The 25,457-nt window shown below is 31.8% G+C and overlaps 1 protein-coding gene across 3 annotated transcripts in view; it reads right to left on the minus strand.

Annotated features, from left to right (window-relative positions):
* The window catches only part of CDH19 (cadherin 19), an 86,731-nt gene that overhangs the window by 40,760 nt on the left and 20,514 nt on the right, over positions 1–25,457 (minus strand). For all 3 annotated transcript variants that reach the window (XM_060310687.1, XM_030868133.2, XM_060310688.1), the window contains exons 3-7: positions 15,543–15,842; positions 12,024–12,318; positions 5,364–5,483; positions 2,153–2,317; positions 260–441 (exon numbers count right to left, since the gene is read on the minus strand). In XM_060310687.1, the coding sequence (XP_060166670.1) occupies positions 260–441; positions 2,153–2,317; positions 5,364–5,483; positions 12,024–12,318; positions 15,543–15,737 (957 nt within the window). In that variant the 5' untranslated portion in view covers positions 15,738–15,842. The remainder of the gene's footprint in view (positions 1–259; positions 442–2,152; positions 2,318–5,363; positions 5,484–12,023; positions 12,319–15,542; positions 15,843–25,457) is intronic.

A 25,457-nucleotide genomic window follows, 5' to 3' on the forward strand; every position in this document is an offset into this window, starting at 1 on the left:
TATTTGTATATTATTATTTGTAATTAATACTAAGATGTAGGTAATAATCATATATGTTAATATTCTAAAAAATGAAATATCTTAGAATTTTTTATAAAAGCACATATAATATATCTTTTCTTTTGCTCCCTAAACTAAATCACAGGGTCTTATTTTAATTACGTAACAAAGCAAAAACTAACTGGTTACACAAAATATATATGCATTTCTGATTTGATTTTGCATTATTATGCAAAACAAATAATTTTAATGCATCTACCTTTTTTAATATAATTATTCCTTCTTGGGTCTCATTATTAGTAATGACATCGAACGTTTTTGAATCATCTTCTATGCTGTAATCCATTTCTGCATTCTCTCCTATGTCATTATCATATGCCATGATTTTTCCAATCGACATCCCAACAGATGCAGATTCAGAGACAGTCAAGCGAAATAAACCTTTAAAAACAAAATTCAGGATATTTTGCACAGATAATTAACATAAAAAACTCCTAAATATAACACCCTCCCTTTATTATGGGCTGTCGGGAAAATCATACCCACCCTTTTCACCAATTACTTGTTCTAAATACCTCTCTCTGTTGCTCTCTCTCTCCCTTTATTATTTTGCAATCTGAACATTTCCCTCATATCTTTTTGAGTATCTATTATTTTCTCTTAAATATATCTTAGGAAGTCCTTTCACCAGTACATATAATTTCCAAATTTCTATTCATATGTATACCTTCTCAATATTCTTAGGTTTATTTTTATTGTATTCTTCCACCATGCCAAATTAAATTTAATTAAAAGAGTTTTTCAATTTCACTCAAGAATTCTCTGATACCTAAAATAACCAATAAATATTGAGTTGGCCAAAAGGTTCGTTTGGGTTTTTCCATAAGATGTTACAAAAAAGCCTGAACGAACTTTTTGGCCAACCCAATATAAGTATGAATTAAAGACGGTAGAGTCCAAAAACAAATAGTTGAGTTCTAAGGGTAACAGTTTGACTTTGAGAATCTGAGCCTGGATTGCATTAATTCCATTCCATTAGTGGAAATGGAAAAGAAAGATATGGAATATTATGCAACCATAAAAAAGAATGAAATAATGCCATTTGCAGCAACATGGATGAACCTAGAGATTATCATACTAACTGAAGTAACTCAGAAAGAGAAAGACAAATACCATAAGATATCACTTATATGTGGAATTTAAAATGTGACACAAATGAACTTACCTATGAAACAGAAACAGATTCAGAGACATAGAGAACAGACTTGTGGTTGTCAGGAGGATGGGGGTGGGGGAGGGATGGATTGGGAGTTTGAGGCTAGCTGATGCAAACTATTGTATATAGAATGGATAAACAACAATGTCCTACTGAATAGTACAGGGAACTATATTCAATATCCTCTGATAAACCATAAAGGAAAAGAATATCAAAAAGAATTATATATATGTATAACTCAATCACTTTTCTGTACAGTAGAAATTAACACAACATTGTAAATCGACTATGTCTCAATAAAATAAATTTTAAAAAGAGAGAGAAAGATGAAGTCAGATGACCCCATTGTTTTGGTCACAAGAAAATACTGGCAGTTATATTTGAAATACATAGATATAAATATAAATAAGGTTTTTTCTCTTTACTTTTCAAAAGTAACTTGCATAAAACTTACAAAGAACTAGTCATTCATATATCATTTGTAATTTATGCTAAAATGTACAAAATAATCACAGGTGTTAATATCCTAAAGAATAAATCTTTTTAGAATTAAAAAAAGGAGCATGTTCAGTATAATTTTTCTTTAAAGGGATTCTTGACTTCCTTAGTAGCATATAGCAGGTCATTCCACAGACTGCTTTGTGAGATTTTCCTTTTTTAAGTGGGAGAAATGTTACTTTAAAGTTGGTAATATTTTGCTGTTTTCAGGAAGTAATAGTGTAACTGTGCTACTGTGTCTCTTTCATTGTGGGAAAATTAAAAGAACCGTTCATTTGATTGTACAAATTAAAAATTGCCAACAAGTTAATCTGGAGGAAAGAGTGACACTACCCTAAATCTGAAAGCAGATGCTTTAAGCACTTTGCTAAATCAAGACTTAGTTTGTGCTATTTTCCATACTTTCAAAAATTATTTATTAGAATCCTTTTTACTTACTGTCTTTAAATATAGGCTTATTGTCATTAACATCAGAAAGTTTGATTAATACACTTGTTGTTCCCGACAGTGCTCCAGGCAGACCAATCATGTCTTTGGCTTGAATAATCACCCAATACTCATCTTGCAGTTCTCTATCCATTTTAGAAGATATTCTTATGACTCCTTTAAAGACATAATAAACTATAATTATTATTTCATTATTAACCATGGCATCTTCCTAGTTAATTTCTTAAGAATTCAAACATAAAATCATTCTTTTGACACATTTTGAACGACTACAATGTGCTAGATGCTGCCCTGGAGAAAAAAATACAACAATAATAAGTCAATCACCACTTCTGCCTGAAGTTTAGAGTGGCCATCACAATACTAATAGTAGTGGAATCTTAATAAAATACTATGTTAGGATGAACCACAGGGAGAGAAGAAGAATGTCTTATCTTTACCTCAACTTATTTTCTGCTTTCTTCTCTAACATAATATTAGGGCTCTACAATTAACTTTTCCCCTAAACTTAGAAGAAGTTAGTTTATTATGGATACATGTAAAACTATAATACCAAATTTATGAAAAATATTGTGCACCTGTGATGTTAAGTTTATTTTGAGTCATAATATATGAAGAAGAGCTGATTTTTGACTCACAGTTATTCATAATCCACCAACAGAGATATTCATATACATATTGGACCATGGAAATGTTGTAATAAGTGTTCACTTTCTATAAAATTATTTAGTAAAAAGTTAATCATCACTGAAAACAACCTAGGAAAAATTTAAGGTGGTGAATAGAAGGGTTGTAATCCTAAAGATTTGGGGAACACATAATACAAATATAAGAAAGAGAATGGCTAATCTTCAAATATGTCTGGGGAAAAAGTGTTAATTAAAAAATTGTGATACCTGTAAAAAAATAAAAGAAGGACAAATTGGACCACATTATGATGAGATTTTAATTGTGGACTGAAGTGTTTCACAACTATATTATATGAATCAGTATGGAAACCATGGAATATATGAAACACATGCTCCTAATATCTCCCTGTGTGTGACTCAACAGAGGATTGTGTTTTCTATTAGCAAAGGAGAATAGTATTAGAGTATTAGGTGTAGAGATTAGTCAGCGAGTGAGACGAACACAGAGGCCTTCACTTCCCATGTATGGAGGCTTCAATTAACTTTGCTGACTTTATTTTCAACCTGTCTTCTTACCTTCAGAATGGATAAAGGACATATATTCCTAGATCCTCTTACACACTCGAAAACTTACCTCTTCTGTGCTTTGGCTTCCAATTGTCTTGCTGTCTTGCTGTCGGCTCTACTGCTCCTCCATTAATACAATTAATTGCTTTAGCTAATTTGCTCAATATGTTTAGCTAATTTGCTCAGCCCTCCAGTGAGGGCTGGAGGAACAGACAGTGATCAAAATGGTTGTGAAGATCCAGTGTCACCCAGCACACATCTACTACACAGATAGCCCATTTTCTAGTCTCCTCCTCGGTGCTTTTTCACATTGGTGTCTAGTTAGTCTAAGAGCTTAAACACTCTCCTTTCTCAGGAATTTCCTATACATTCTTCCCATAACCTAGAATGCCTTCCATGCTCTCCTCACGTTGGTCACGTCACAGCTCAGCATTCTGGTTTCAGTGTATTCTGCCTTGGCCACACAATATGAAGGAGTTCTTACTTTCTTCTATTGAACCTTGTTTATTTCACTTCATAATATTCACAAACTTAGTGCATGTATTTATTAATACACAAATGTTTAATATTTATTTGTAAGTTCCAAGAGAAAAGAGTCCCTGTTGCTTTCCTTTTATTATTATTATTATTTGTTTTTGTTTTTTGCGGTACGCGGGCCTCTCACTGTTGTGGCCTCTCCCATTGCGGAGCACAGGCTCTGGACGCGCAGGCTCAGCGGCCATGGCCCACGGGCCCAGCCGCTCCGTGGCATGTGGGATCTTCTCGGACCGGAGCACGAACCCGTGTCCCCTGCATTGGCAGGCGGACTCTCAACCACTGCGCCACCAGGGAAGCCCTATTATTATTTTTTTAATGTTGCAATGGTGTCCTGCTGTAAACCTAGTATACTGTACAATGCTTGTTGCATATTCAACCCTTCTCAACGAAAATTGTGTAAGGGAATGTCTTAAGGCATCCATTGCATGTATTAAAATAACTTTAATCTGTACTTTCAGAATAATAGAAACTAGGTATTATCCTGGGGAGAATTAAGAATATAGTCACTCAAATCATATTTTTCAGAATCTGATTCTCAAAAGAAACTTGACTGATAAAGGCTGACCTATTTAATACTTGCTAAATGAATGAATCAATAACAAATGCTTAAAGACCCAACACATGCTTTAATTTTTTAAAGCTTTTCATGTCATCAAGATGGAAATAATATTTGTCTCATTAACAATCACAGAATTTTATTGCTTTTGGAACTTGCCACATTCTTTGTTGGTTAGTCAGGTATTTTTTTTTTCTCATCTTTAGAGACTATAAATAAGCTCATTTATATGGGTTTAATCTTTGTAGTGACCAAAGCAATCAATATTTGTCCATCAATCAATGGCACATAATTCTTAACTGTTTAATAGATGTAAATAAATAAGAGGAATTTTTAAATTTATTTTATAAAGTATTCAATTGATTAACAGAAATTGGAGAAGGACAGAAAAAGCAAATGTTGTATTCATGTGAATCAAAAAGACATACAATACAGAACTTTTTTTTTAAGTTCCTACACCCAGCCATAAACTCAGCTTAATCTCATTCTGGCTGGGTGTACAGGTGGAACTCTGTGATTTTAATTTGCATTTCCATGATGACTAATGAGGTTGAGCAATTTTAATATGCTTGCAGGCTTTTTGTTTGTCGATTTTTTGCCAATTGTTTGTAAATGTCTTTTCCCCATATATTTAAATTGGGTTGTCTGTAGTTCTGTAATTAATTTGTAATAATCCTTAAGTATGTTTTATATCCCATACACAAATCATTTGTGGTATGGGTGAGAAAAATCCAATCTCCCAACCTTAGAAAAACCAGCTAAAAGATTAAAAATAATTAAATGCTTAACATTACAACCCATTTATTTATTGAAACATCACGTCTACTTTACAACATGTTTGTAGGCAGAGAACTTTTGCTCTGACTTTGCCTTAGAATCATGTTGAATTGCACTTCGTTTCTTCCAGGAATACCTGTTGTTGGTTCAATGGAGAAATATGGTTGGCCTTGTCGTAAGCTGTACAGGAGACGAGCATTATTGCCACTTGAAGGATCATCAGCATCACTTGCTGTCACCTGGATGACAAATGTTCCTGAAGAGAAAATACATAGTTACAAGAAATTAAGTCTATGGTCTTCTGGAAACATGGATTCCAGTTCTGTAAGGTATTCTTTCTTTAGCAAGGAGGATGATGATATGCAATAAAAGACTAGTCCTCCCTGTTCTGAATTATAAAACAAGTATCTTTCTGTATAGACAAGAAAATAAAACCTTATACAAAATAACCCTAATTTCCATACACCATATAGAGTTTTAAATATGTGAATCCATGATCTAATGAAATATAACTATTAACCCGTTACAATACGTAATTAAGGATCATTTAAAGATGTGTTATTAGCAGAGGAATCAAAGGGAAATTAGAAACAGTTTTCTTCAAAAAACAATGTTGTGACCTGTACCTCAAAAAATTACAGAATATTAGTAAAATATTAATAAAGATTATTGAAATGATCTCGACATAGTGTGAAGATAAGCATAATTATTTGGCTTGCTTCATCCCCTTCTGTAAAATGCCTACTTTCTTTAAAGATTTTTTTTTAAGTGCAAAACAAAATCTACCAGATTGATAAGGTAAGTATTCTCATTAAAATTCAGTAACAATCAATAAAACTCATGGGAAATAAGTATTTGTATGTTTAAAATTAATGGTCAAATTAAAAATATTTCTTTAATGAGCTTTTAAATTATTTTTATGTAAACATGGAATCTAGCATTATGGGTCTTGCTGGAAATCCACATCTTTTGAAACACTATGTTCTATGTCAATAAGAATGGCAACACAAATGGCACTAAATCAAATAGGCTTGTGATTTTATATGAAATTAGCATTATGAAGTTTTTCATTACAATCTAATTTTATAAACTGACACATTCTAACATGAAGCCATTCTATGCTTCAGTAATAAAAATGTTGAAACTTTTACTGTGGTCCTCAATTGCATGTATTGATAGTATTTGCTGTTTTGTTTTAGAATTGTTATGTTAGTTATTTAACGCTTGTTTTATACTGTCCTCCATTCAACATGTAGACACTCATTAGTTTCAGGTGTTTTAAATACATTCCTGCCATTTGAGACAACATGGTTGGACCTTGAGGGCATTATGCTAAGTCAAAGGCAGAGTATGCAATGAATTATATGAGGAATCTTAAAAAAAAAAAAAAAAAAAAAAAAAGCAGAACTTACAGAGACAGTGGATTACTGGTTACCAGGGTCTTGGTTGTAGGAGAATTGGGATGTTTGTCAAAGGGTACAAACTTACAGTTAGAATATGAATAAGCTCTGGGGAGATTATGTACCTTATAGTGATTATAGTCAGCAATACTGTATTATATACTTCAAAGTTGCTAAGAGACTAGATCTGAAATGTTTTCACCACGGAAATGATAATCATGTGACATGATGGAAATGATAGCTAAGGCTATAGTGGTAACCACATTGCAATATATAAATGTATGAAATCAGCACATTGTATGCCTTAAACTTACACAATATTATCAATTATATCACAATAATACAAATACTAAATAAATGAATAGATAGATATATCCCTGTAGGAATCGTAAAGAATTATTCCAACAAAAGGCTTCTTAGAGACCATTTCTATCAGTTTGTAATAGGGAAGTCTTGTTCTTTTAACTATGCTTCTATGCACTCATCCATTTCCTTCCCCTACATTTCCTCATGATGTCTCCATTTCATTTATTTCTATCAGGGTTTCCTGTCTCTAGTTTGCAGAACTAGACCACCTGTATTTGGCTTCAGTAACAATAGTCAGAATCATTGTACTGTTAGTTGTTGACCAAGAGAAATTCTTAATTAAGACTTTAGATTTCTTAGTACCGTACAAATAAGAATCAGGAAGACCAAGAAAATGCACTGACTCATAGACCACCCATACTTCATTTCTAGAGACAAGAGCTATGGAGTTAGGTTGTTCTTCCCAGTTCAGTTTATTTTAAAGCCCATTTTAATCAACGCTTCATTTACTTCTAACCAAAACATACCTCTTCAATGTCCTAATATGTCATGACCTTTTTCTCTACTAAATGGAAAACTTAATGTAATATATTAATGTCACAAAAAATAATTTCTTTGCGTGTGGGGTAAGTCCAAAAAAGTCAAACTCAGAAAATTTAGTGGATAAAAATATGATATTATAAATATTCAGAATAACTCTCTCATGTGAATTTGTTAGGGAGTTCAATTTCTAGGAAAATAATTATTGTTCTCCCATATAAGACTCACTGCACTTTTAAATTAAAAGTAGCAATCCTACAGAACTGGCATAATTCTACAATGTTTCAATGTTTCAAACAGTGCTTGATAATGAACCATTGATGACTAACCAGTGATTCACTTTTTATGTTTGTGAGAGAGTGAGTGTGTGTGTGCGTGCGTGTGTGTGTGAAATCATGTGCCTGTGAATCTTACTATAAACTTACCATGGAAAAAAGAAATGTAAAATAAATTAAGATGATACAAATATGCAGCAGAATTTCCAAAAGTTCATTGCATAAAGTCTTGCTTTATTTTTACGCATAATTTGTAAATGTCGCCTATTAAGTTCAGAAGGACTTTAGCAATGTTCAACTCTTACATCACTCTGATGATCTGATTTTATTTTCTTCAGTTGTTTCAGTCTTTCCTTTTTTCCTGTTTCAGTTTTATTGACATTACAATTCATTAAATACAGATTAAGCAACTTTAAACCCTCTAAATATTTTCTAAATGTTTTTTCTAAAAAAGTCAATAGAGAGAAGTAAGCCTGTATACTTTCCTAATCAGTAATTTAAATACTGTAGAAATCTTCAAAAAATAGTCAAACGTAAATAAATAGTAATAATAAATAAACATCAAAGCAATTAAGAAATACAAAAATATTTGATAATATTTTGTATATTTATGTTTTCCATGAGGACTTGTCATGTGTAAGAGGAATTGTGCATTCACTCGCAGTTAGGTATGCTATACTATAGTGCATACAAAGTTGAAAAAATCACTATGAGGCCAATAATGTGTCTTTCATGGAAATAATCAATAATTGTTTCACAGTACCACCTTCCTTGTGTCACCAGTTAAATATAGGCAACAGACACTTAGTTGTTGCGTATCATCTTTAATGTGCATTACTGACTCGATCAATGTATGAAGCATGGTACATGTCACATATATAATCTAACCTGTTTAGTCTCTCTTTATTCATTTTACTGTGCTCTCACTAAAAGTGACAAAGTTGGGTTTATTACATTAATGGATCAAAAATTAAATTCTCTCTAAATTATATTAGAAATAAATGTATTTCTAAAGGATAAATGGTCTATATGTACATTAATGAAAGATATCTTATGCAGACTATTTTAACCTGAAATATATCATCAGAAGGATATTCTTCATACATATTTACATTATTTAATAGGTTTCTTAGCTTAACTGTGTTTTATCATATAGTGTACTGGGTTATAACTAGCCCTCTTTCAGATTTAACCATGTCTTAAAACAACTTTATTCACTGCCCACATGTCTCACACACTTTTTCTCACACACCATGAAAGAAACTGCAAGTAAAAAAAGTAGATGTCTACCAAATTAACTCTGGCTTGTTGTAATGCAGATACTAATAAAATTTTTAAAAAATTAAAAATCAGGGACAAATGCTTCTAGGACAAGATGCCAGAAAAAAGAAAAATAGGGTTTAGTAGGGCTGTCATAGGTAGAACTGGAAATCTGATCGCCCCACTTTAGAACACCGGTGACAATGCAAAATGATCACAATGATTATGTGTAAAGGGAAGGGCCAATAACCCAGAACGAATATGTGTATACTGAATCCTCTCACCCTTAACTCCTATTATTCCACCTTAAGACACCATCCTGTAATTAGAATTGAATAACTGATGGCAACTCCTAAAAATTTAAATTGACTAGATTCATGAAATTGAATTAGCACGGAATGTAGACCAGAGAGTGGGAAAAGCCTTCTCTTGGTGACTGAAGGATCCAAAGGTCATTGTGAGCCTCTGAGTTGAGTCAGCATAGCTTGATCACAGATGGCCTATTTGGAAATGCAAAGAGCCAATGATGGACTCTTGCAGCCTGAAGATCTCTTAAATCAGTTGGTATGTACCCTGTTAAGTGAACAAAAGTTTAATTCTAAAAAATTATTGTCTCAGAATCAGATTTTAATAAAAGTAGTTTCTCAGTTTACTTGTTCCTATAATAAACTTCAACATAATATGTTGTAATATATCAATTCTGCATTCTATCCATTACATTGATAGTTGATATTGTTTGCCTATATTACCCTTGAGAGATTTTCTTCAAACATGCAAAATTTAAATCAGTTGTGTCTTTCTAGACAGCTTTCTAGAATCTTAAATCTAGTTTTGGCAAAGGACTTTATAAAAATAAATTTAAGACGATATTTGACTATGCCCACTTTATCAGACATATCATATTGCAAAAACTTATTTTACATAGGTGATGCAGCATGTAAACTTGTACCAAATGCTTGAGAAATAATAACGTTGATTTTATTCAACCTCAAAGCAGCTTCCACAGAGTTGGAGGATCTCTTCTTGTGCAACATCTCTCCTCGTGTCTTTCTTTGCTTACATGACTGACCAATCTCATTGATTCTAATTCAGCAGTCAACTAAGTTCTAACACTTTGGTCACCCTGTATGTTTGCCTTTTCTCTACCTAAATTCTCTACTAAGGGGATCTCATCCTTTGTCATGCTCTCCATGCCAGCAATATGCCAATAACTCCAATACTGATATATGCAATTCTCCTCACCCTGCAATGGAATTTTTTTTTTCCCAGAACATGGCATGGCTGGCCCCTTTGTATCATTTCCTTCAAATGTCACCTCCTAAATGTCCCCATTTCCTCCAGTCAATTAATCATCATCATACTTTACCCATACTTAACACTTTAATAACATACAATGTCAAATATTACCTGGCTTATTTAAAAGAGTTATTTACTGTTCGTGTGCTATAACTATAAGTTCCATACTAGCTGTTACTTCATATATTTCCTTTACAACTGAATCCCCAGTCTTACAAAAAGTTCCTAGAACATGTGAGGCCCATAACATATGCTAGTTGAAGAAGAAGGAGGAAGAGGAGGAGAGAAAGGAGGAGGAGGAGAAGAATGGAAAGGGGAAAAAGAAATATCACTGCAGGACTTCCCTGTGGCTCAGTGGTTAAGAACCCGCCTGCCAATGCATGGGACACGGGTTCAAGCCCTGGTCCGGGAAGATCCCACATGCCGCGGAGCAACTAAGCACGTGTGCCACAACTACTGAGCCTGTGCTCTAGAACCCGCGAGCCACAACTACTGAGGCTGCGTGCCACAACTACTGAAGCCCATGCACCTAGAGCCTGTGCTCCGCAACAAGAGAAGCCACCACAATGAGAAACCTGCACACCCCAATGAAGAACGGTCCCCACTTGCCACAGCTAGAGAAAGCCTGCGCACAGCAAAGAAGACCCAGTGCAGCCAAAAATAAATAAATAAATAAATTTATTTTAAAAAAGAAGAAATATATCACTGCCTAGCTATCAAATAGGACAATATTAATGTGTCAATTATATCTAAGGACAGTTTGTCTTGATACATGCTACACAGCTAAATTTGTTTAGGCTGTTGTTAAAAACCTATGTTCTGAATACATGTAGAAATAGGTCTTTAAATTGTTACCTGGAATGTTAAAAAAAATGAAGAATCAGGAAAATATATAATGGAATATACATTTTTAGACTTCCTGGCTAATGAATCAAATGTTTAGGTGAGGCAGTTTTAAAGCACATTAGCATAATTTAAAAATGGCAATTATTAAATCACATTGAAGTTTATCATACTTAAGTAAATTTTGTGAATTAAATTTTACTATCTGTTGTATTATTAAACTTTTCTGACAAAGAATGAGTGGACAAATTTTGTATAACCATACCATGATTTTCCCCCTATTGGAAAGACATGTCTGATTTACATCTCATGGAAAGCATTCTCTTCTACAAGTATTATATTTAAAATATTTATTAAAGTGACATTGGGTTTGAAAAAGAACTTAAAAATGGATATGGCTAAACAGAGGTCTGCAACCATTTTGTTCTGTTTTTAGTTTTCATGTTCCGTTGTTTAGATGCATCTAGGATTCTAGTCTTATAAATTGGTTTCTCCTGTTTTTATGTGTGACTCTTTCAGGATGATCTTATGTATTTTTTGAGATACAAAAGGATAGTTTGTTTTGGAAACTATTTTATTGAAGAAACCAATAAGTGAACAAGCTAAAGAATTTTATGTATACTCAAATAAACGTTTCTTTCTATTGAAGACTGAAATTATATTTTAACAAGACAAATTACTTATTAATATATAGTATGATTATTTACAAGATTTTAATCATTAGTCTAATTTTTCAAATATTTTACTTAACACATTTGCAGAAGGAAGTACCCGTGTAGAACGGTAAATAATTCACTTCCAAAACATATGTTCGAAATTTTAAATCTGCTTTCATTGTTAATAGGTACATCTTTGACGTAAATTAATATGCAATACCTTCTGGAGACATCTCTGGTACAATGGCCTCATAAGGTTCATCTAGGAATTTTGGTTCATTGTCATTGATATCCGACACTCTGATGACAAACTCAGACTCAGGTTCCATAGCCCTTCCAGTAGTGGTGTCTATTACCTGGGCTCTTAGAGTGTAGAGGGACCGTTCCTCTCTATCAAGCTTCTGTACAGCATATATGTCACCTGTTCTTTCATCAATAACAAAAATACTTCCAGCTCCAGCTCCCAAAAGCTTGTACTGGAAAGAGTTGTTTCCATTGTCTAAATCAGATCTTAGCTGCAAGTGCAAAGAGAGATAATTTACTTTCCAAACATGTTAAGACAAATTTTAATCATTGCATCTTCATGTCTGTTAATTATTCCCTAAGTTAAAAATTCCATATAATTCCCATATTATATTAAGTGAGGTAAAATGTTAAGTTTAAGATTAAAATCTATCACCAGGCAGAGAAGTCTTTGAATTTTCAACGTAAAGCGCTATACAAATTTCATTACTCTAAACAGATGATTCTAATTAGAAACTATAATGATTGAAAAACAAAGCCCCTTTTATACATTATGCACAAAAAAGTTGGTTTGTGTTTACTCTATATGATTACATTTTTAGTCACTAAAACCATACTTTCAAATATTTATATTAGATGGGGGCCTAGAGACAGAGAGATAATGATCTAAAATAAATTTAAACAGTGATGTTCTATCTCTAGGCTAAAAACACATAGAAAACATGGAAATATTAGTGAGAAAATTAAGGAGCATGTTGAGAAGATGATAATAATCTCAATCATCCATAAAATCTACAAATTGCTTTATATTAGTTTTCTCAATTAATCCTCATGCATTCATTGTAAAATACACATAATTGATATAATAAATTCTTTCAATAGAGAAGGAAAATGAGACTGAAAATTTTAAAAACTTTCACAGCGTCACATGGTTTTGGGGTAGAATTATGATTTACACCAAAAGGCCTGTTTGATCTCAGATCCTCCCCTGCAAACCAGTACCTAACATGGTCTTTTAGTCCTTGAGTTTTAGCCAAATTAACCCTAACTCTTCCTTTCCAACATAGGTCACTCAGTTATCAAATGTACTTCTTTTGTCCTCACTATTTTATTTATTTAAGAGCAAAGTAAATTTGTTCATTATTCATAGTGTGAATGGAATTTTGAATTTTATATATAAAAAAGATGTCATGATATAGGTAACATTGTATGATTTTTCATATCCAACTTATTTTTACATAAAGAAAGGAAGCATTAGAGAATAATCTCTTAATTATTGTGAATCCATGGTTTTCTTGATTCACCATTTATGAATATACCCTTCTGCAAAGTAAGAGCTTCTCTGAAAATTTACAAAGTTAGCCAAAAAATACAACCTTAATTTCATAATTTTTCTGATAGCTTGAAGTACAATATATTATTCTGGACTAATTAATAATTTTTTCTATGTGATTGTGGAGAATATCTAAAGATATCTAAAACAACTAATTTTAATAATGTGTTGAACATCACTGCTCTACAATGAAAGAACCAAATTGGAGATAATAAAAAGATAATAAAAAAGAGTTACAGCTTTTAAAATTTGAAAGTCCTTCATTACTCATAAAAGTGAAATCCCCATGCCCCAGTGATAAGAAATTGTGGAAAACAAATGTATTCTCCAATAAGTATACCAAATGAAAGCAATGCATAGCCGCTGGTTTCCAAATATTATTTCAATGTAGTTTGAAAATTTGAATGTTAGAATGAAGACAAGTCAAATTCAGTCATGAATAAATGTATTTCAAGTACATTCATGTTAATTTTCATAGATCAGTGACCTTGATCTTTTTAAGGACCCATATTTAATTAAAAAAAAATTGAACATCTTCCTCTTGTCACAAAATGCGTTAAGTTAAACACATTTCAATTTTGTGGATTCTAGTGTTATAAAATTTTCTGTATTTCCATTCAAAAATATTTTTTCAATTACATAGTTACTATCAATTTGGCAAATGAATATGACTAAATTTTTACCTAATTGTGCTTTCCAAATTTAATCTCTTTTAACAAACAGATCAAAAAGAAAGTTATTTTGGACACATCAACTACATTTTATTTTTACCAGCTCTATTATTATAAGCATGTACGTATTCATTATTACTCTATTTTAAACCAGTTACCTGCATGTGGTTTAAGCTTAATGAGGCTGTTTAGAGGAAACGAATCTGTTAGAATATTTTCATAAATATTTTTACAGAATGAAAAAGAAGCAAAATAAACCGCTATATGAAAGGAGGTAATGGGAGATATGTGTAGGGAGCAGAAAAACAAAACCCAGAAAATGTGAGTTATTCAGTGACTAGTCCCTGTTCTGACTGCATTGATGCACTTCCCTGTAGAGCCTTACCACTAACATTCGCCTGCCAATAGTAGCATGTCTCCTTATTCAGTGGTGGGAGAGCCTATGGGGGTCTGTGGAGTCCACTGTAAATATGGCTAGAGACTCAGGTAACTAGCAGACACTTAACAACGGACCTCACACTGTTCTGCCTGTGCTTTACCTGGAGTTATCTTAGAAGATAAAAAGGGATGAGAAATATTACTTATAGCAGGCAGGCACACGCGCGTGCGGGTGCATACGCGCGCGCGCAATTGAAATCTGTTTGCCTAAAACCCTAATCTAGGCCTTTGGATGAATGTACTCATATATTTGGCTGATGGGACAGATGAACCCATATGGAATCCAGACAACACACTAACACTGCAGCTCTCCTAAAAGGGCTAGAAAAAGAGAGTTAATAAATTTTGAGTGTTTCACACTTTGGGCCCAATTAAATTTTAGTGTCAGTTAATTAGTGGTTAAACTTATTTCAGTACATTCATCCAGAGAAAGAGCCTTACAGAGAAGGACATGATATTATAACTACCTCTGTTTGAAGAAAATCAAATAATAGCAAAACCCAAAAACATAAATAGGAAATGTTTTGTCTCATTAAGGAAATTTTCTTAAAATGTATTCTTATAAGAAAATGAAATAATTATTTGTTTTACGTCAACTTCACTAATCAAATGAAGTGTGTAGGCTCTTGAAGCTACATAACTGTAAAAGGACTTGGTATTAATCTGCTTCATTAAAAATTAATGAGGGGTAAATCAACACCTACTTAGCATAATGGAAAATCAAGCTAAATACCGTTGGCAAACATTACTGTTCTCCGTGTGGTGGCTTTGATCCATTACCAAAAATAACATCATCACATTTCCAGATGTTGATAAATGCTGCAATTTTGTATGAGGTTAAAGTGAAATTTAAAAACCAGAGCTTTCCCTCTTCTTCAAGTTTTTGCGACTATTTTAGGTGCTTGCAAATATAAAAATCAATTATGCTGGTGTTTGAAGCTTTCTAATGGTTCCACTAAGAAAAACGGAGAATTCATCAAATACCAAAGCCTCCTCCACTCTTTCGATCAGATTTACAAGGTTATTTCCTGTAGCACTTTCAGAAAATCAGTACCTGGCCAATGTGATGTCTAGTCTTATTCATTTCTTCTGGTACAAAAAACTGGTTCCACATCCAGCCCCGCCTCACTCTCAAATGAGATCCCGCTGGGTGCTTAACTTCCTCTGTTTTAGAGTTTTCTGTTGCTATAAGGCAAGGCAATAGGAGAGGAATTCCCAACATAAAAGGCAGCAATAAGCAGCAATTCATTCTGATCTTGATTCCAACTGGTACTCTTCAGAGAAACAGTATGTTGCAAACAAAAATCTTATGTTCCCTTGTAAGATTTTTAACTCTTAGGTATCTTTCATATTCCTAGAAAACAAAAAACAAAACAAAATTCTCGACATTTAAAAAATAACATTTTCTCGCATAATTGTTAAAGACATGATACAACTTTTGCATCTGTAAAAATGGAACAGAAATACACACTCATCTTCCAGTTAAGCTACTTAATTATGTTTTGTAACTCAGCAATAATTTGAATGGCACAGTTACAAATTTCTGCTCATTGTAGTCATATATTTGCCTGACGGTTGAAAAGTTGCTCTAGCAATCTCCTTGATTGATAACTGACACTGAGATATTTTTAAAAATTTAACCTGCTTACTTCTTCCTTTCTATCTCAGTAAAATTCAAACTATCCAATTAAATCAACCATCAAGCCAGGGAAAAATGTGACATTTTTCCTCTTTTTCAATAGATATGCTTTGGCATCCAGTTTCCCATGTTATGGTATTTTACATAGCTAATTAAATAGACAAAATGGCAATTCAACTTAAAACCTGGGGGATTTAAACATTTACACCGATTTATACTGATGTTATAAAACATCATGTGAATAGAAATCCTGTTAAGATATTTTTATATTGCAAAAGATATGAAAGAAATGTTTTTCATCTTAACAAAGAAATAAAGCGATTTTAAAAAAAATAAATGAAAAATTACAGTGCTTGGGTAAAATGGCTGAATGTTTATAATACGTAAAATGGAGATGAAAGGTATCTTTTAGTATGTAAATATTAAGACAAAAAACTCAAGCTACTGACTTTTCCATTTAAAATTTTCCATTAACCTGATACTGATCATACCAGCTCTCCATGATATGATTGGTAATTCTCACTCTTATATGAAACTGAATAACTTTGCAATTTCCACATCTATATAGAGCCTCCTTATAACCAAATTGGATTTGTTTGTTTGGGATTAATAAAGAAAAATAATTTTGTCCAATCTACAATGCCATAATCAGCAGAAAAGTCATAGAATCTCTTTCTGCTAGGAGTTTTTCATATGACCTTGTTTTGAATTTTCTCCACATATTTTTGATTGTCCCTGACAGGTTTTTTAGGTCTTTGGCTCGTTAGGAAGAGTTGTTAAAAACACCTAATTAAGAAAGAACACATTGTCATAAACGGGGATCCTGTGGTCCCGCTGTAATTCTTTCAAGCAGATGTATTCTTTGTTATAAGTTTACTTAATGAAAGTCATGAAGAAATTCAGCTGAGGTGAAAATTAAAGATGAACTTCACCCTATGTTAAATATTTGAAATTCTTATGTCTGTTGCTTAGAAATAGCTAAAATATATATTTTGATAGCTAGTGAATAATGAAGACATTTGGAACAAGTACAGTTTTCTTTATGAGAAGATATTTTATATACATTTGTAAAACTATCACTAACAGTGATATGAATTATGCTTAAAATGTTGGGTAAATAACATCTATGTTAACTTTATATTATGGTATCTTCATACATCTAAACAGAGTATAATGAACACCTATATACCATTACTTAGGTTCAAAATTATCAAAACACGGTCAGTCTTGTTTAATCTGTATACATATCCACTTCCTGATATTAAAACAAATTTTAAATGTCATTATCATTTTAACCATTCATTACACACACACACACACACACAAACACACTTGGGCACAAATGCTATATGACCTTTTTAAAGATAAAATTGAATACTAAAAATTAAGAGTAAGTCTTCAATATAATCAAATATCCAACCAATACTCAAATTAAAATTCTTTAGACATCTTTGAGTCAGGATTCAGCTATGTCCACACAATGCAGTTTGTTGAGACATTCGTTAAGTCTCAGTTAATCCACAAGATTCATGACTCTAAATTTAATTTTTCTTTCCATTTATGTCTTGAACAAACAAGGTCATTGATCCTATCGAGTTTCCCACATTATGGACTTTTCTGACTGCATGCCCATAGTGTGGTTTAATATAGTTCTTTATTCCCTTTAAATTAGTAGAGTCTTGATTAGATGCAATTTTAAATATTTGTCAACAATACTCATAGCTGATGCTGTATATTTCATATTCCATGATATCTGGAGGCACAAAATACTTAGTTTTGTCACATTTTGTTTCCTGTCCTGAAGTTGTTGTTCTTGTTCCTAAGATTCATTAAGAATTCATTCATTCATCACTGTCATTTGAATCATTTATTATGAATTTCCTAGTCACCCTTTCTTTTAAAGTTTTACCAGTTATTGATGACAATTGTCTAAATCAAATATTTCAGTGACCATGTGATGAAACACAGCAAAAAAAGAAAAACTCAAAAAATGAAACTCCTAGAACTGAATGATATAATATCTGAAATCCAAAATTGTTTTATCAAAAGATTGAACATTACAGAAGAAAATGTCATTGGCTTAAAGATTGCTTTATGGAAATAATTCAAATTAAAGTAGAAAGATAACATTGACAGTAGAAAAAATAATTTTTTAAAATAGAGAGAATTTCAATAATTATGGGACAATCTCAAATAGTATAACATATATATATATAACTGGAACCCCAAAAAGAAAGAAGAGAAAATAATAGTGGCCAATGGTTTTTCAAACATGCAGAACAATATCCCACCCAAAAAGACACTCAACAAACACTAAGCAAGAATAAAACAAAACAAACAAAAATCATGTTATTGTAAAATTACTAAAAATAAAATATAAAGAGAAAATATTAAACACTAACCAGAGGAAAAAGGGAAATAATAAGAATATCCATTAAATGTTCATCAGAAATAATGTAAGACTGATGGCAATAGAATGACATGCATAAAGTTCTGAGACAAAAACTTTTAACATGTAATTACATATCCTTCAAAACAAGAGTAATATAAAGCAAATTAGAAGAATTAATCAATAGCACAATTGCACTATAAAAATATTAAGTAGAAACTCTTCAGAATGAAGGACATATGAACCAACATAAAGTAATGAAATTAGAAGGCAATATTAAATATATAGATAAATATAAAAGGCTTTTTTATTAATATTTTTAAAATACTTTACTATTTATAAATTAATAACAATATTATGGGATATATAACATGCAGAATATAATGGCACAAATAATGGGATGTGGGAAATTAAACTATCTGGTGGTCAGCTTCTTACATTATAGATAAAGTGATATAGCAATTATTCAAGTAGACTGCTGTGAGAAGTGAAGGATGCACATCGAAATCACTAGAGCACTCACTGAAAACAAACAAAAGGCCATATTAAGTGACTAAGAAAGGGAAAAAAGATTCCAAAAATTACCTTCTATTAGTACAATAATAAACAGGAGAATAAGGGGAAAGAAGTAAACTCAAGAGTGTATAGCAAATTTAACCAAATGAATCACTGCATTAAAAAGAGACTAATAAAACACAACAACTAATATGCACTGTTTGTCAGTTTTGGATTTAAAAACTTAACCCAACTATGTACTAAAGAAATCATTTAATTATAAATACACAGATAGGTTGTAAGGACAAGGATGAGAAAAGATATACCATAAAATAATAATCATAAGTTAGCTGAAATGCTGTATTAATATCTCAGAAACAAGACCTCAAGACAAGAAGTATTACCTGCCATAATAAGTACATTTATAAAGATAAAAAAGTAAATTGATCAAAAAGGCCTAACAGTCCTATGTGACTGAAGTTAATATCAGAGCTTTAGAATACATGAAATAAATATCAACAGCGCTAAGGAGAAGTAGACAGTTATAATCGTGGAGTAGGTAACACTGGTCTCCTCTATTGAAATGCCAATAGGACAAAAAAAATCACTGACGTATAAAAAATGTTAAAAGTACCATCAATCAACATAAAATAATTAAGACTATAGATTGCTGCACCAAATGGAATATAGTTTCTTTTCATGCACTGCTGGTGGGAATGGAACCCGGCACAACCATTGTAGAAAACAGATGCGGAGTTTGTTAAAAACTTAAACATAGGCTGACCGTATGATCCAGCCATTCTGTTATCAGATATTTGCCCCAGAGAAATAAAATTATTTGCCCATACAAAGACGTTTACAAGAATGTTTAAAGCAACTTTATTTATAATAGCCCAAACTGGATACAAATCAAATACCCACCAACAAGTTAATGTATTAACAAAGTGTGGTATGTCCATGTGGTGTAATAATGCTCAGTAGTAAAAAGAAATGAACTATTGATGCACAAAGTGACATCTCCAATAGTTATGCTGAGTGAAAGAAGCTTGACAAAAAGTAGTTCAGATTGCATGTTTCCATTTATATGTAATTCTAGAAAATTCAAAGCTATTACAGTGACAGAAAACAGATAAGTTCTTGAGAGAGAATAGAGATGGAGAGGAGTAGGAAGAAGGTATTACCAAGGGTCACAAGAGAAAATTTGGGGGTGATGGCTATGTTCATTATCTTGATTGTGATGATGGTCTTACAGAAGTATAAGTATGTCCAAAAAATGAAACCAAAATAACCAAAGTCCAAATTGTTAATCTTTCTATGGATTTTCTACCCACCTTGTGATCTGTGGAACAGCAGCATCTTATTAAAAATGCTGAATCTTGAGCTACTCCAGATATACTGACACTGAATTTGCATTTATCACACTATGTGTGAGATCGTATACACAATGAATTTTAAATAGCATTTGTCTATCAAAAAACTGATATAGTTTCTTCATGTCAGTAGTTTGAGAAAAAAAGTGAGGGGTTTTAAAGAAGATAATATACTAGATTAAAAGATGTTTAAGACACAAAACAAGTGTAAAATGGAGATATTATCTAGATCTTGATATGTATAAGCCTATTTTTATCTTTACATTTTTATGAATCTGTAATATTTAATATAAGTTGGTTATTAGATGATAAAGAGAAAATATTGTTAATTTTGTTAGTTATAAAAGTTTCTTTGTGGTCATACTGGTAATTAATATCCTTGAAATTGGTTAATAAGTATTTGCACAGCTATTTTTTTATTCTTCACTTGTGTTTAAAACATATATATTCAACAACAACAAAAATAAAAATGATTTATTTTTCATTTTTAAAATCACTATGATGGACCAAAATTATTAAATATTTTAGTACCAGCCATTGATGAAAATATACAGAAAATAGAACTCCTATACAATGTTAATGAAGCTGAAAATCTGGACAATCATTGTGGAGATAATTTGTCCAAATTTAGTATATTTAAAAGTGAGCTTAATCTATAAACTAAGAGCTTCTTTTTTACTGCTTTACACCTAGAAAAATTTATCCACTTAGAGGCAAATGTCAATTGGATTAACTAGAAAAAATGTATATAAAAAAAGTTCAAATTAGGGCACCACGTGATACCAGATAAAAATGTTTCAGAGTTGTAAGATGATGCCATATGAGACTATTCTCATAAGTTGATTTTGTAAAATAAGCTTAGGAAAAGAAAAACAACACACAAAATTTATTATGGTAATTAACATGATAGGAGAAAGAGAAACTGGTTTGAAGTTTAGAAGTATCTGTCACATTTTCCTCCCTCTAAAATAATCTAAAGGTGTCAAATCATAATATTCATTAAACCTGGGTAATTTTTCTACCATATGTTATTTTTTTTCAGTTTAAGTGTATGATTGAAATATTTAAAAATTAAACTATCACTATTTCATATTCCTGTATCATAACAAAACAGATATGAATACCCTTTCATTTGAACCTCAATATAAAAATAGAGGAATGAAACGGTGGCAGTAAGCATGCCCAAATGATGATCTATTGTGACTTCGTTTACACTCTTGCATATTCCAAATATTCTATAATGGTCATACATTTCAGGGGAAGGGAAAAACGTTTCAAATAATAGTCCACTTCTGATTGAAGAGTGTTGACAGCTGTCAGCAGTGCCAGACTGAGAAATATTCAGGGCTGAGTTCAGGCTAATAAGGAAAACTGTTATCAGTTAGTATGTCTGAAATGGGCCCTAGAGAATCTATTCAGAAATTTTAAGTGACCTGCATAGTACCAAATAGAGGTAGGACTGGAAATCTAATTTTAAGGGCATGGAGTGTACAATATATATTGTGCTTTACTGAATGGAAGAAAGAAAATGCATATATATCTAACACTGTGTATGACATCTTTTGCTGATAGTTCATGTTATTGAAGTTGAATAAAGATCTATAAATTGCATTTTAACATTTGGACCAGTCTTGAACTAGATATAATAAAATATTTTCTATTATCTCCTTTTGGACCGTCATTTTCTCTCTTACTCTAAAGATTCTTGGGGTCACAAAAAAAAACAAAGGGAAAGAATAAGTCAGAATGATGGATTTGGTGGCTGTGTGTGGGGAGATAAAAGTTGGAGCTGGGGAAATGTGGATGGGATAAATATAGAAACTTAATCCTATTTGTGATCTCAAAAATCAAGGGAAACTTGGCAGTCTCTTAGAGTGACATTATAAATAAAGGCTTTTACACGGCTTTCTTAGAACTGCTAATAAGAATACAACAAGAAATGAGTGGATATAGCTTGCAGATATAAGTGAGAAGGAAGAAAGACAATTTTTGAACCAAAAATTATAATTAACCATGTGCTAGTTCTTTATTAATAAATCTAGAATGTTAAAGACCTTTTCTTTGTCCCATTTATAAACTCTCGTTAGACTTACATTTTGAGTATTTACTGTGGAATTAAAAGAGTATGCCACACATGAAGCAATATAGTGTCAGAACACCTGTATGAGAATCTCCTAAGCCCTCTTTGAACTTACAGCCTTCCCCATTCACTATGTGTGTAGTGTCCTAAAATATGGAGTCATTCCATTCCTGGTCTGGCTGTTGTGAACTCTGTTCTGGAGTAGTGGGGAGGGCTGTGGATTAATGAGCCCCATATTTGGAGTGCTATGTGTTGACAAGATTGAACCTGACCATGCAAAATATTCTAGAATGAGAAGAGACAGATTCCAGTTGATGAAATACACATTGGCAAAATCTCATTTTTAAAAGTCTCATATTCTACCTTTTATACCCCTTCCACAAGCTACCAAAATATGATTTATTCTTATATTTTCAAGGCTAAATCTTGGTATGCTTCTGAGCTGAAGATTGGCCTAAACTACTTTTGGACTATATTCCTCACTACATGTTGCCAATGCAATTAATATGTAAAGAACTTAATTATGTCTTTATTATTTTTGTAATCTAATTTTAATTTAGCCATTGCATGTCCATAGGCTATTTCTCACACTTATTTTCTTGTGTGACTGCTGTGAAAATACTTTCTTTTTTTGAAATCTTTTAATGTTCTTGTGAAAGTATATAACATGGACAAATAAAACAGTGCTTTATTTCTAACACCTAAAAAGGTATTCTAATATATTATTTCTGGAGGTAAAACCCATATGTATTTGTCTATATTTTTCTATCATTGTATAATTTTAAAACACTGGAAAATCACTGAATACCCTATATATCATTTGGAGAAGATATACAAAATTGCTCTCAGAGTTGACAAAGAAACAACTGAATAAAAACAAATTTCAAAATTCATGTTAACATAATGTTATTCAGTTATTATGTTGCTGTAAATGTTGTGCTGTAAAGTCATTTAATGAAACAAATATGCTGCTACACTTTTTTAGGTGAAAGAAATAAATTAAATACACAGAAAATGATTCCATTAATTTGAAAATAAATGTAGACAAATTCAGAGAAGAAAGCCTGGAAGACTATACCCTCAAATGCAGATAGAAATTATCTGTGAATTGAGGAATTATAAATGGAGTAAAATTAATATGTATTTCTATTTTTTAGTTTTAATATTTATTTCATTAATACATATATACACAGAGCTTTATAATGAATTATATAACTATTTTACATAGATTAAGGTTATGTAGCACCATAATGAAGATCAAGAGTTTACTATTTACTGACTGAAGTTATTCTGTTCTAAAGGCTGCTTGATGGAGTGAAGAGCGCCACCTGTGGGGCCCTACCAACCAATAGCTGTGTGACTTTGGGCAACTGGCTTAACCTCTGGGTGCCTCAGTTTTGTCACATGAAAAATGAGGATGATAATAGGGCCTATCCCTTTAGGTTGTTATCTTGATTATATGAGTTGATGTACCCAGAATATTATCTGACACATTGTATGTGCTATGTAGTTTATTTATTTTAAAAAAATTTTTCCATGACATTAAAATTTTATTTTTTTAACTTTTTATTTTATATTGGAGTATAGTTGATTAATAATGTTGTGATAATTTCAGGTGTACAGCAAAGTGATTCAGTTATACATATATATATATATATTTCAAATTATTTTCCCATGTAGGTTGTTACATAATATTGAGCAGAGTTTCCTGTGCTATATGTGTTATGTAAGTATTTTAAACTAGCTCTATAAGAATAGCTACCTATACATGGGTAATAAAGATCTAATGATTTCTTTATTTCTAAACTTTGAAGTAGTCAGCTATTGTGATTTCTGCAAACTTCATGCACATATAAAAATTTTATATATGACTATTGCAAACATAGTGTAGGATACATTGTCCCTAATGTATATGTTCTGCATGTATTTTCAAAGGATTTGAATGTCATTATATTTTTTCCAAGCATGCTAAGTGACTATGACAAATAAACATTGTCATGCTTGAAGAAATATGTGATATAGCATGGACATATATAGGCTGAAAATGATCCCAGTGTGACTCAAAACAATTATGTTTTCAAAGAAGACTAATTATGACTTAAGGGATGAAAAATATTATAATCTATGCACTTACACAGTTTGTAACTGAATCTAATTAGAAATTGTCTTTTCTATGACCTCTTCTTGGTTACATAAAGATAATTATTCCATCTGTGAAAACTTATAAAAATACAATGTATTCTGAAAGGCGTGTGGAAGGCTGAAACTAAGCTCAACTAAGCCAGCTTCTCATAGAGAAAAGCAGATGGCAATTAATATAATGTCTCTGTCTTCAGAAAACCATTGAGTAGGCTTGGCAAAATAATATATCAAAAGACACATTTTGCAATGATCAGGAAGTTCCAAAGCTCAAAAAATTCTGAAAATCATGGTTTCTAAAATACTACTTCAAAAATAAGATAAAATGTTTCTCTTTATCAGTTTAAGGAAGCATGTCTAACTTCTTATACTGGGATCTAAATGTTTGAAGAAAGTAAATTTTATAAAACCTCAGTGTGAAACTAATAGTAAAATGAGGCTCTTGGGGCTGTGAGTGGTAATATTACCAGAGAAGAAGTAGAGATTATTTTCCTTTTTCTATTTTAATTTGACTGATTATTTGTGAAAGAAAAGAAAATGAATGCCTCTTAACAGTCCCCCTTATTCCATAAGCATCTTTATAATTCTTTATAGAGTAGTAACATAGGTGGTTGGGGGAAGGTTATGGACTGCACCTTGAAGTTTACTTTTTTTATGTTGTATACACTGCCTCAACATTCATTTCAAAAAAGATACTCTATATTTGTGTGAATCTATTTAAAACCTTATCTACTTACTTAAATGCAGAAGCAAGGATATTAATAATAGAAAAGTGTTAAGTTCTTGAACAGTTCTAGCTGAAATATCTTGGGAACTCTGTATCGCTTACATTTCCCATCTCAATGTCTACCTTCATA

Source organism: Globicephala melas, chromosome 13 (genome assembly GCF_963455315.2).
Source record: "Globicephala melas chromosome 13, mGloMel1.2, whole genome shotgun sequence".
Classification (NCBI taxonomy): Eukaryota; Metazoa; Chordata; class Mammalia; order Artiodactyla; family Delphinidae; genus Globicephala; species Globicephala melas.